Source organism: Callithrix jacchus, chromosome 2, assembly GCF_049354715.1.
Source record: "Callithrix jacchus isolate 240 chromosome 2, calJac240_pri, whole genome shotgun sequence".
Taxonomy (NCBI): domain Eukaryota; kingdom Metazoa; phylum Chordata; class Mammalia; order Primates; family Cebidae; genus Callithrix; species Callithrix jacchus.
In genome coordinates this window covers 32,135,556-32,147,726 of record NC_133503.1, presented here as the reverse complement: position 1 = coordinate 32,147,726, position 12,171 = coordinate 32,135,556, and the positions used below count along the sequence as shown (strand labels likewise).

Genomic DNA, 12,171 nt, shown 5'->3' with positions numbered 1-12,171 from the left:
CCCATCCAGGATCAACCCTCCTGCTGACAGTTTAGAATCCATCCCAGGACTCCCTTGAGGCCAGAGCTGAAGGTCATAAAGGTCTGGAGGAGCCTGGGTGGGGACAGTGAGGACTAACCTTCGATAGGCAGCCTGTCCTCTGGGTCAGTGTAACCCATTCCCATTTCTAACCATGTGTGTTCAGGCCCCAGCTATGTGTTTCTCATCATCCCATGGTCTGCAGGCATGCAGGCCCAGAGAAGTTAAGTAAATTACTCCAACTCACACAGCCCAGCTGTGTGGAGTTGGGGTCTGGAGCTGTCTCACCTCAAAGCCTACATGCTCCCTGGCCTTTTCTGGCAGTATGTGTGTTTGGGAGGTGGGCAGAGGCAGGCAGCACAGCTCAGTGGAAGGGGAGAGCCCATTCCTCCTCCATAGCCCCTGTGTCACTTACACTCAGATACCATGAAAATAGGGACCACAGAAATGCTGTGAAGGACAGGCAGTCGGGGGAGAGGGGTGCTTTGGGTCCCATCATTCTATTTTTCAGCCACGAAATAAAATCCTCTCTTTATGAAGAGAGCACACCAACAAGGAGTGTCTTGGGGATCCCAGGATTCATCTGTAGGCACAAGTTTGGGGTACTAAGCTGTCAGCTTCTGCTGGTGAACTGAAATTTCAGAGTGAAGGTGGGAGAGATGCGCTTCAACTACTTACAGTAATAGCTGCCATGCTTGAGAACTTAATAAGTGCCAGATAAGTGCTGTGTGTATGTCATCTCATTTAACCCTCATCAAATATCCTGAGGTCAAGATTGTCAGCCTCATTTGTAAATGGAGAAACTACCTCAGAGATGAAGTACACTGCCTTTTTTGATCACTCAGTAAGTGGCAGGACAGGGATTCAAGCTTAGGACTTCCTGCCTCTAAACTCAGCTCCCAAACACTAACTCTGTGCCTGGGACCACCCCACAGCAGACCCCCCATCCCCTACTACGTCCTCAGCATTTCAGCAGTGCACTCTGTGCTTTTACATAATACGTATTCATTGGAAATATTGGTGCTACAGATGCTGGCACAAGCTGCTGAGATACCATGCTGCGTCCTGGTAATTAAACCCTTAGTTGCCTTGTCATATTCACAGTTGTCAAGGTCCCCAAACATCCATCTGAATTCAGGCGGGAGGTGAGAACACGTGTGATGCTTTGGAGTGTGTACGGATTTCTATTTGTCTGCAGGTTTCTAATCTCTGCGTGGATAACCCTTCTTTATTTTCCTGGGCAATTCTTGCAATTTTTTTTTTTCTAAACCAACACTCAAATTAGCCAGAGAAGTCTAAATACTGTTTTTCTCCATCACAAGCTAGTTCAGAAACAACTTTGATGCTGTTTTAGGTATTGGAAAACTCAAGGAGGAAGGGAGGAGGTACCTGGGTGAGGTTACTCAAGGACTCACTTGATTTTTAATTCAGTATTATGTCTGATATCAGGAGAGTAATCTCTCCTCAAATTTGATTTTTTTAAGTGCTAGAATCTGAAAATTCCTTCTCTGTTCCTTTTATGCAACTGTATAAAGGAGACATAATTGCGGGGCGGCATCTTTAGGAAGTGAGAAGGAAAACCAAGAAGGGGTGAACATTTGGATGGGGAGTCACCATTGGAAAAAATGGCTCTTAGTATATAAGTGTTCAGAAAGAAAGCAAAGACAATTCACAGAAACTTTGTTGAAACTCCAAGGGCCAACATCCTGAAAAGTTAGGGTTAGAGAAGGCATAATGTGTAGGGATCAATTATTCAGCATCTGTTACTGAGAATTGTAGCGTATTATTCGTGGTTCCCTTTTTGGCATTCAGTCTTGTTAGATTATAGTGAACACGGAATGTTCATACAGTTGTTCACAGGCTCATTCCTGACTTGAGTTTTTCCTAACTGTAGTTTTCCATGATCCATGCTGCCCCTCCACCCTGACTTTCATATCACTACCGCCCCTTCAGCTCTTCTGTGGCAAATTCTTCTCCTTGGGGCTATATTTAGGAGCGTAAGCCTACAAGTTGAGACGGGAGTAATCCATGGAAACATCTTTACCTAACATGTGAGATGAGCAAGACACCTCTGCTATGTGCCAAGCACATATTCTATCTACTATGTTGAGTATGGAGTTAAATGAGATATGGCCTTTGCCCTCAAGGAGTTTGCAGACTAGCTGGAAAATAGACAATTTTTGTTTTGTGTGTTGGTTTCTAGCTACATACCAAAGTTAGGCAAGTTGTTTTGATTTTAAGTGGCAGAAAATTCAACTCAAACTGGTTTAAATCAAAATAGAGGAGAGATGGGATAGAATGGGTCACACACTCTCAAAATACAGAGGTACCTGGCTTCAGGCATGAGTGGGTCTGGACATTCACAGGAGAGCATCATCTGCTCACTGTTTTTGTGGTGGTGAGATGGCTTCTGGCTACCCTGAACAGCTTAGCAATCCCAGTAGATAAACAGTTATTGGGGTTTTGAGTACTCAGGCATTTCTGAAACAATCGCTGTGGTCAGAGAGACTGAAGATACTTACCAGCCTGGCCTGGATCAGATGCCCGCGCCTAGAGCTGGGAAGAGGGGTCAGCCCCATTTGTATGACATGATCTGAGAGTTGGGGGAGGAGAAACTTCCAACAGAAAAATTTTTTACTTAAAGAAGGGACCACAGAAGGCAGGCAGTTAAACATAACAGAGTTCTGCTATGCACATAATGAATGGTTTATTCCATACAATATCCTTAAGGTTAGCCGGGCATGCTCAAGGGATATCGTTAATCATCAGAATTGCCTTCTTCTGGACAAGCAACGTCCCTTCAGTCCAAGCTACTCTGGATTAAATAGACCACAATTGTAACCCACAAAAATCTGACCTGAATTTGCTCTCCATTGCAGTGACCTGGACAGAAATAATATCACCAGGATCACCAAGATGGACTTCGCTGGGCTCAAGAACCTCCGAGTCTTGTAAGTAGTTGATAGCTCTCTGGTGCATTTTCATTTTTAGCTCTTCAGCCTCACAAAAAAATAAATGTTCCATTGCCCCTGACATCACACTTCCAAGCCCTGGACAACAGGCATTCACATTCTGCAGCAGAAAGCCCCTCATTAGTGTACTCGCATGCTCACAGGTATCACATTCCGTGTCTGGATGCTGCTGGCTGAGCTAGATTGATGGAAGAACTTAGTTCCAGTGATAGGGAAAGCGGAAGGCTATGAACAAATAAATCAACATGCCCAGCTTCTAGGATGACAGCAATGTCAGATTGACTAACCATGCTTCCCTTCCATAGAGATTATAATTTCTTCTCCAGCCTGTGCATTAAAAGAGCAATCAGGACAAAAGTTATTTGTCTTGTAGCTTAATGGAGAAGAGGGGAGGAGACCATCAGAAAGGGTCAGAGCCCTTGTTGAACACCCACAGCTGTGCAGACAGGTAGCAAAATTTGAGATAGGCATTGATGGACTAGGGGAGCGAGGAATATTAGGTTTCATTGCTGAATATTGAAAACTTTCATCCATCCTTAAGTCTGTGAGTGATAAGAAACTTCCCAAGTGCTTGTCCGTTGAAAAGTCACAGACATTCAGAGATGTACAGGAACAAGCAATTTAGATCTTCTTTTTCTTTACTTGGTGGTTAATTTTGACCCATAAAGCATGGCTCCAGACAAGAAGTACAGCCTGGGCCATTTGGCCACTGCCTTGGTATTTGTATACCATGGAATCTTGGCTGGCAAATTGTTACTAGGAGTAACAGCTAAAGTCTTGAATACCTGAAGCTACCTCCTTTTTACCAATAGCCCTATATAATAAACAGAATGAATTTTGTACTTGGGACAGAAAGTACCAAGTTCTGGTCCTGATTCAGAATTAGCTACCCATGAAACCTTGGGCAAATTTTTCTCATCTGCAATATAGGGAATATGTAGTTAGAATTATTTTCAACTCTCATAGTTACACATGTGGTGCTTCAGAGTTTTAACATTTTCTGATGATTCTCACAATTACCTGTGAAGCATTAATTTTACAACATTGTTTTTCTTCTCTTATTGGTTGTTAGTAATGATGATGATGGACATGATACTTTCATGGGCCCAGTGTGATATTACATAGTGGTAACATACAAGGTGGGCAGTATCAAGAGCCCCTATTTGTAGCAGAGGAAGCAGAGGTGTGGATAGGTGAAGTAGTCCCAACTCCACATAGCAGGTGACTGAAGGAGCTGGGATTGGAACCCAGACTCTGTGCTCTCTAACCTCCATACGGTGCCACTGTGCATTTGCGTTATAGAAAGCTGAGAAAACTAAGGCAGTGATAGTCCACCCATTTTGTAAATGTGACACTGATAATGTGGGGGCTTTTCTGAGCTGCTCTTGTGTACTCATGTGTGGGGACTTGGGGATCTGAATGCTGGGCCTCCAGCTTGCAGATGCTCTCCACACCAACATGTTCTCTGTCTTTGGTCTCAGACACTCTCCTCTCACCACCCTCAAAGGGAAGGCACACTCTGGGCCAGGTCTTTCTTTTGCTCCAGCAACCATGTGTCTGTCAAGTGACTGGTAGTTCTGACAAGGTATGGGAGGATCAGAATCGAGATTGGGATAAGGGTTGGGGAGTTCCATGGTTCAGTTTTACAATGATTGTTATTGAACAGGTATAGGTAGCAACTCCTGATTCTATGTCATTTTCCAGGTTAAAAAATAGATGCTCGTTTATCTTTCTTTTTTTTTAAATTTATTTCCCCTGAGTCTGTGAGAGATTTCCTTTTATGCAAGTCAGATATTTCACCTAATGCTTCATCTTCTAACAAAGTCAAAAACAACCCTTTGATTTTCTTAACGTTACATCAGAAAGACTAATAAAAATTCCAATTTTCGTATCTGCTCTCTGCAAGTAGAAAGTTTAAAATAATCACAAAAGATTGTTTTAATGTCCCCTAGATGGTCTACAACATTCCTTTGACTTCAGTTTATCTTTTCAGTTAATTGGTACATTCCTCTTATTTTGATAAGCAATGCCAAAAAGCCTTCCCCTCCTCCCCCGATAGACTGTTTCATTATCTTCCTTATCAACTCAAAGACAGTCCCATTCAAGTAGCCCTTTATTACTGTGACAGAATCTGCCTGGTGGAATAGCTGAAATGCTTTCTAACTAACACCAATAAAATATCCAGACATTTTTACCATATTTTTCCTCCATCTATTCTTTTTAGCTGAGTAACCTAGACAACTATCGTTTTTGAAAAGATTTTTTTCACACCTTGGCACATTCCCCATATCTGTTTCTTATTTACAATTTCTAGAGAAGCTAGAAAAGATTCAGTAGTCTTGAATAATTTGCCACCCATTTCTATGTCAAACTGTTAATATGGGCAAAAGCAGATAAAATGGAGATTAAGGAATTTTAGTCTCAACCCAGAGCAATTTTCCTCAAATGAAGAGCATTTAAGGAGAAGACAGAAGAATTGCCCAGGACAATTTTTTTTTCTTCCATGAGTGGGAGTAGGAAAAAGTCTCTTCTGGTGGTATTAATTATGTTAGATTTCTTAGTAGTCTTTTTAAGGGCTCTGCTATGCTCACAATGTGGGAGTCAACTTTATCCCAAATGGGGTTAATAAAAAAGTTAAACTCAGCCCCAGCCATCATCATCACATGGGGGCAATTTCCGATCCTGATCCAGTGCTAAAACTAAAAAAAAAAAAAAATACGATGCCAAAAGAGCTGAAAATGAACACAGGCTCTGTTCTTCTAATTCGGAACAAACTCCAGCCATGGACAGCCTTCTGGGTGTCCAGCCCTTCCTGGATCCTCTGTCTGAAAATGCGGGGAAGATATCGATGGCTTTATTGCATGCTCCTGGCTTGCATCTCAGCCCAGAAGTCTGGATGGGAGGGTCTTTACTCATTGATTCATTTATTCATCAAATATTGATGATTTATTGAGCCTCTGAATGCCAGGTTCTAGGCTGGACTCTGAGGGATCTAGGAAGTAGACCTTGAAGGGAAGTGGATACCTGGTCAGTGAGGGTCCCAGAAGGAAAGAAGGCAAATGAGGAGAGCGAAGTAAAGAGTTGTTTTCAGAGATGTGGGCAAAGTTAGGAGAAACCTAGAGGAGATAGTGCAGTTCCTTGAGGCTGGAGTCAAAACGGAGCCACTACTGTCCCCTGGGCCTCGAGGAGCCCAGGGAGGGAGTAGTTATCAGAGCCTGGCAAAAGTCGGGGCTACCTCACAGAGGCTGTTGTCTTAGTAGAGGGATGCGGTCAGCGTGAAGTGGCTTGGCAGGAAAGGAGAATAAACCCTGCAACCACACTCTTCTGCCCTCTGATCTCCTTCTGGTGACTCACTGGCTGAACCTGACAGGAATCCAGAAGTCAAAAAGCTGCTTGACGGTCTTGACGGCTAGGTGCGGTGGCTCATGCCTGTAATCCCAGCACTTTGGCAGTCCGAGGTGGGTGGATTGCTTGAGCCCAAGAGTTCAAGACCAGCCTGAACAACATTGTAAAACCCCGTCTCTTTAAAAAAAAAAAAAAAATTAGCTGGGTGTGGTGGCATGTGCCTGTAGTCCCAGCAACTTGCACCACTGCACTCCAGCATGGGTGACAGAGTGAGACCCTGTCTTGCGGGAAGCGGGGGATGTTTCTTGATGAAGCCAATAAAAATCAGCTTTCCAGGGTCTGCACAAGGTGGAAACAGTGTATGTTATAAAGATCTTTGCATCTCTTCTATTTTCCTCTCTGAAAGAAGCTTATAGTGTTAGAGCACAGAACTGAGATTCATTATAGAAGGGGTGAATTAGACTCCTTCAGAGACCCAGAGGGAATGTGGTCCTCATAAACCCTAGAGTTGGTCGTTGCTATCCATCAAGGAAATAATGACTGCAGAGTCTGTGACTGATTTGATTGGTGGATGGATAGTAAAAACTTAGCTCAACAAAACCCCAGTTGCTAGTGTTGAAGTCTATTTAGCATGATACACTAGTGTGATTAGCATTCCAAGGCCCTCCTTGCATATGGTGGAATGGAAAAGGAAGACAAGAGAAGGGAAAAACATTTTTTTTTTTTTTTTTTTTTTTTTTTTTTGAGATGGAGTTTCGCTGTGGTTACCCAGACTGGAGTGCAATGGCACGATCTCGGCTCACTGCAACCTCCACCTTCTGGGTTCAGGCAATTCTCCTGCCTCAGCCTTCTGAGTAGCTGGGACTACAGGTGTGCACCACCATGCCCAGCTAATTTTTGTATTTTTAGTAGAGACAGGGTTTCACCTTGTTGACCAGGATGGTCTCGATCTCTTGACCTTGTGATCCACCTGTCTCAGCCTCCCAAAGTGCTGGGATTATAGGCATGAGCCACCGCGCCTGGCCGGAAAAACATTTCTTAAGCTTCAAATTGTATTGCAGAACCTGGGCTAGATGATTGATTTATTCCATTTTTGTTCTCATAAGAACTTTTGCAATGTTTTATTTTCTCTGTTTTATGAATAAGGAAACTGAGTCTCAGAGAGGTTGACCAGTTAACCCACTCTTATACCATCAGCTAATGTGCAAGCAAAACAGAGCTTCTAAACAATCTGGTATGCTCACCAGACTGGGAGTTAGAGGGCCCACCCTCCCTGGCTGTGGGAATTGGCATAAATAATTTCTCCTTGGACAAATCTTTTAGCCTCTCCCTTCAATCATTTGTGTAGCTGTTAAGTGAGAAGCTTCTGAGGCTGAGAAGTGCAGGAGGTTATGAAACACCTAATAGGGAGAGACTGCCATGGAGCACTCAGTTTGACATGAAGATGCAGCCTTCCCAGGGTTGCTTTTCCTTTCCATCTGCCGTTTAAGTGCTTATGGGCGCCTCTCCTGCGTAATACAGAGGAATCCACGGTCCTTCCTTAAACTCCAGCTTCTAAAGAAATATTCTCCAATCACAACTGCATCCCTGCTAAGTCTCATTCAGCTACCATGTGTAATATATGTCATTTCCAAGCCTAAGGTTAGCCCCCTCTGGAAGCAACATAGCTTCATACCTTCATACCTTCATTGCTTCTCTTCTCTTTGCTGTTTAGCTCATCCGTTTAAGCTGGCATTTTTTTTAAGTTATGGAAACAAATGTTTCATTATTTGCTCAATTCTTTGGATATACTGCATGCATGAACCAACTCACTTATACAGAGTGTTAAAGATTTGTAATCACCTGCTTGGGAGACTGACAGGGGTGAGTGAAGCGTGTGGCTGGAGGAAGGGAGCCTGATCTTTTATGACCATCATCATGTGGTTGGGATTAGCTGGGCCCAGTGAGAGGAGTTCCTGGGAACCAGGCTGGCTTTCTTGTTGACAGCCAGTTGTCTCACAATAGCCTCACCCTTTCTACTAGGGTAAGCAGGGAAGGCCCTTTTCAATGAAGTATTTTTGAATCCTTGGAGGAGGGAGCTCCCAGGGAAGAGATGCTGAATCTACGTGTGGTTTTTATAAGGAGCAGCTTTTACCTCTTTCTTTTCTGCGCAACATCCTGCAGTGCTTGGGGGGACATTTGCTGAGAACATTCTTAAAATAGAGACATGGAAACCAATCTGTCAGGTAGAAGTGTGCAGGCGGCGAAACCCTGGTTACCGTGACACCAAGCTGGGATATGAGTTATCTTGTCCCATCTGACTGATCCCAGTTGAAAGGACCCAGACAGTCATGGGAGGGGCCAAGTGACCATGCCTGCATGGCATGTAGCCTATTGTGAGGGCCCCTGTGCCCAGCTTTGTCCTTAATCATTGCTGTCTCTGTGGCTGTAGGCATCTGGAAGACAACCAGGTCAGCGTCATTGAGAGAGGCGCCTTCCAGGACCTGAAGCAGCTGGAGCGACTGTAAGTACACCACAACCTCCTTTATTAAAGTGTTTATTTAATTTCACTGATGGTTGTTGCTTTATTTATAAATTGGCCTTATGACCTTGTTAAAAAAAAAAGTCTACAGTGTTGTAATAAAATGTTTGCTATTTTACTTAAAGCACATCAGACGCATGTTAAAGAAACACTGAGATCCGCTTATATTCCTTTTCTGTAAAAGTTCCTAGAATCAGCTTCCAGGGTTTGTTTCCCTTCTCCTCAGGCTTGAGCTCTGTCTTGGTACCTCTATAAGGGGCTGGTTTTTACCTAAGTGTAAGCCTTCCCTTCCACGGAGGAGGGAAGCCTGCAGTTATCCCTACCATGAGATCCAGCATCAGATCTCTTGACAGGGATACTCCCTACTCCTCTGCATGGGCAGAAGCTCCCTCCTGAGGCCCTCTCCTCCCTGAGTGTTCTCTGCCCCACTCCTGTGGGAGAGGAAGGACTGGTGAGTGGGTGCAGCTTTCAGTGCGCTTGTATCTCCTGTGAGTGAGCATCAGCCTGTGTCAAGAAGCCCCCACGTTTCCACGAGAGAATGCATTGCCAGTGGTTTAAAAATAGACCACTGTTCTGACTCAATGAGAGGGAGAGAGGAAAAGGGGTGGGAATGGAAGATGGTTGGAGCCTCCATTTGTTTTGTTGATGAATACTTTTGCAGAAAACTCTTGGATTACTTTGATGAGGGGGGCTGTTCAGATGGTTAAGTAGGCAACTTCACCTTTCCTCTGTTAATCACATCTGGCAGCTCATAACATCTGGATATTTGCTTTCTGCCCTCTGAGCAGGGATTGTCCCCAAGAGCACTTAGTCATGCTGGTGGGTGGCTCTCTTCAAGGTTCCCTCTGAATCTTGGTTGCCCTGATATTTCAGCCTCCTTCTGCAGTTGGAGGGGTGAAGCTGCAACAGTTCATGGCTCTGCCAGCTTCCCTAGATGCACTGTGTTCTGTTTACCTGTCCAGTTGCCAAATCTCATTTACAGAGGTAGGTTTGGGGAAGGCGTCCTGTTTGCCCCTGACTAGTTAGCTTTGAGATGTGCGATTTTTTTTTTTCCCCCGGAGTCAATTTATCTGAAGCTACATGAGAACAGGGAAGGTCCCTGTTGCATGTCGATTAGTATTACCCAGAAAAATGCTTTCCTTCCTCTCTGTTGTGTGAATTGTCTCATTTATTGTTCTCCTTTTGGGTCAAATCCCAGCATATGTTCTGCTGGTGTTGGTTTGAAAATATGACATGTATTTCTTGCAAGGGAAAATAGTTATAAAAAGAATGAATGTTGTCTCTGTTTACACATTTATTTTTAAGTTTCTTAAAACTCAAGTTCTCCTTATTTAGACCAAAGATAAGTATTTGTTGAACCTGGTTTCTTTATATGAAATAGTCAACATTTCTACAGAAAGATCAATACATGGTCCTTAGTGAAAAGGCCACCCCTTGCTTAGTCTTCTGATTAGAAAGGTGAAAAAAATACTCCATTCATTAATTTCCTGGTTGTTGGGAAGGAACTGAGTACCTTGGACATGCCAGGAACTATGCCAGTGTTTTACATGCTATTTGTATTTTTTATTGAAACAAAATTCCTATGAGGTGTAATTACCGTCATTTTGCAGATGAAGAAACAGAGACTCAGAGAGACTGAGTCAATGAATGGTCAGCAGGGGAGCCAAGATTCAAAGCCCTTCTGTCTGACATGAAAGATGATGTTCTTTTATACTCCTGTGCAGCAGATATTAGATGAAGTATGATCTTTAGCAAGGGCCCTGAAAGTAGCCTCTCACATAAACATTTAACTCCAGGGAATATTGGTGACATATTTTAGCAAAGCCTCTGGTTTGGTGAACAATGCTGAAATGCCCATGCATGTCTGGGGAACTGAATGGATTACAATTGCAGAGGAAACCTGGTTATTTCACCATGTTGGTGTATCAGGTAGGTAATGCTAGCTGCTAATGCTAGATAAACCCTCAAATCTCTGTGACTGAACACAGTGGAAGTTTACTTCTTATTCACGTAAAACACAAATATGGGAATTCCTGATAAGGCCTCTCTCCTTCAAGTGGAGACTCGGGGACAAAGTCTTCTTCCTCTCCTCGACTTTAACCTCTTTAAATCCTGGCTTCCAAGGTACCAATGCTTGTGTATATCAAGCCAGTAGAAAAGAAAACAGCCTGAAAAAATTCACATGGGAAGTTTTCAAATCTCATGAAGTACATGTTGCTTCCACTCTCGCATACTTTGGGCTGGAACTCAGTCACGTGGCCACAGGAAACTACAGAGGAGGGAGGAAAAGTAGTTGAGCTATGTGTCCAGGAAGTAGAAGAAACAGGCTTAGTGAACAGGTAGCCAATCTCTGACTTCCACTGCAAGTGATCTGAAGTACTTAATCAGGATGAAGGTTGGAAATATAGGTAGCTGGGTTCATACACACAGTTGAATAGTCATTCTCATAATACCTTTCAGTGTTAGCAAGAAGGGATACGTGTGACATTAATCCTGATTGGCATTAATCTGGTTTTTGTTATCCATTCTGTTTTCATACCTACTGGGGAATGTAGAATGGAAAAACATAATATATTTGCTATTAACAACTCAAGATGATGGTGGATTGTGACATCTCTAGCTCTTACTCCTGGCTCACCATATCTGTGTCTCTGTATTTTTAATAGATTAATCTTAATGATCATATTCTAAAATAGAGCCTGGAAATAATAGGGGTTATGATACTTTATTTCTGGAGGGTTTATCTTCACTCTGAGTAGTCATTATTTGTTTGTTCTCTTGGATCTTCCTGGGAAAGGAAAGGGAAGGCTGTCATCTGGGTCTCAACTCAGAATTCTCTATTCCTCCATGAAAGGACCTTATGCTTCTGACTGAGTTAGATGCCCCTCCTCTCATAATGCAGGTGGCTTCCTATCACAGCACTTATGACACCACATTTTAGTTCCCTGTTTTCTGGATTGTTTCTTCCCCAAACCATGAATATGTTGAGATCAGGATTCATGTCCCATTTGACTCCTAATCTCACAGCCTTGAGCAAGATATTAAGAGCTTGAAGAATATTTATCAAAAACACTTCAGTTGTTCTATATCACTGGTTCTAAGCTGAGCTTAATTTTGCCTTCCAGAGGACACTTGGTAATGTTTTAATACATTTTTCATTGTCACAGCTGGGGGATGCTACCTAGGGGATAGGTACAGGAATATCTATAAACATCTTTAAATGCACAGGATGGCCCTACAACAAAGAATTATTCAGCCCAAAATGACTAGTGCCAAAGTTGAGAAATTCTGCTTTTTAAGTGTTATACATCAGAT

At 43.1% G+C, this 12,171-nt stretch overlaps 1 protein-coding gene across 3 annotated transcripts in view; it reads left to right on the top strand.

The window, feature by feature from the left end:
- The window catches only part of SLIT3 (slit guidance ligand 3), a 641,188-nt gene that overhangs the window by 45,720 nt on the left and 583,297 nt on the right, over positions 1-12,171 (top strand). For all 3 annotated transcript variants that reach the window (XM_035292102.3, XM_035292104.3, XM_035292103.3), the window contains exons 2-3: positions 2,898-2,969; positions 8,767-8,838. In XM_035292102.3, coding sequence (XP_035147993.3) covers positions 2,898-2,969; positions 8,767-8,838 — 144 coding nt within the window. The remainder of the gene's footprint in view (positions 1-2,897; positions 2,970-8,766; positions 8,839-12,171) is intronic.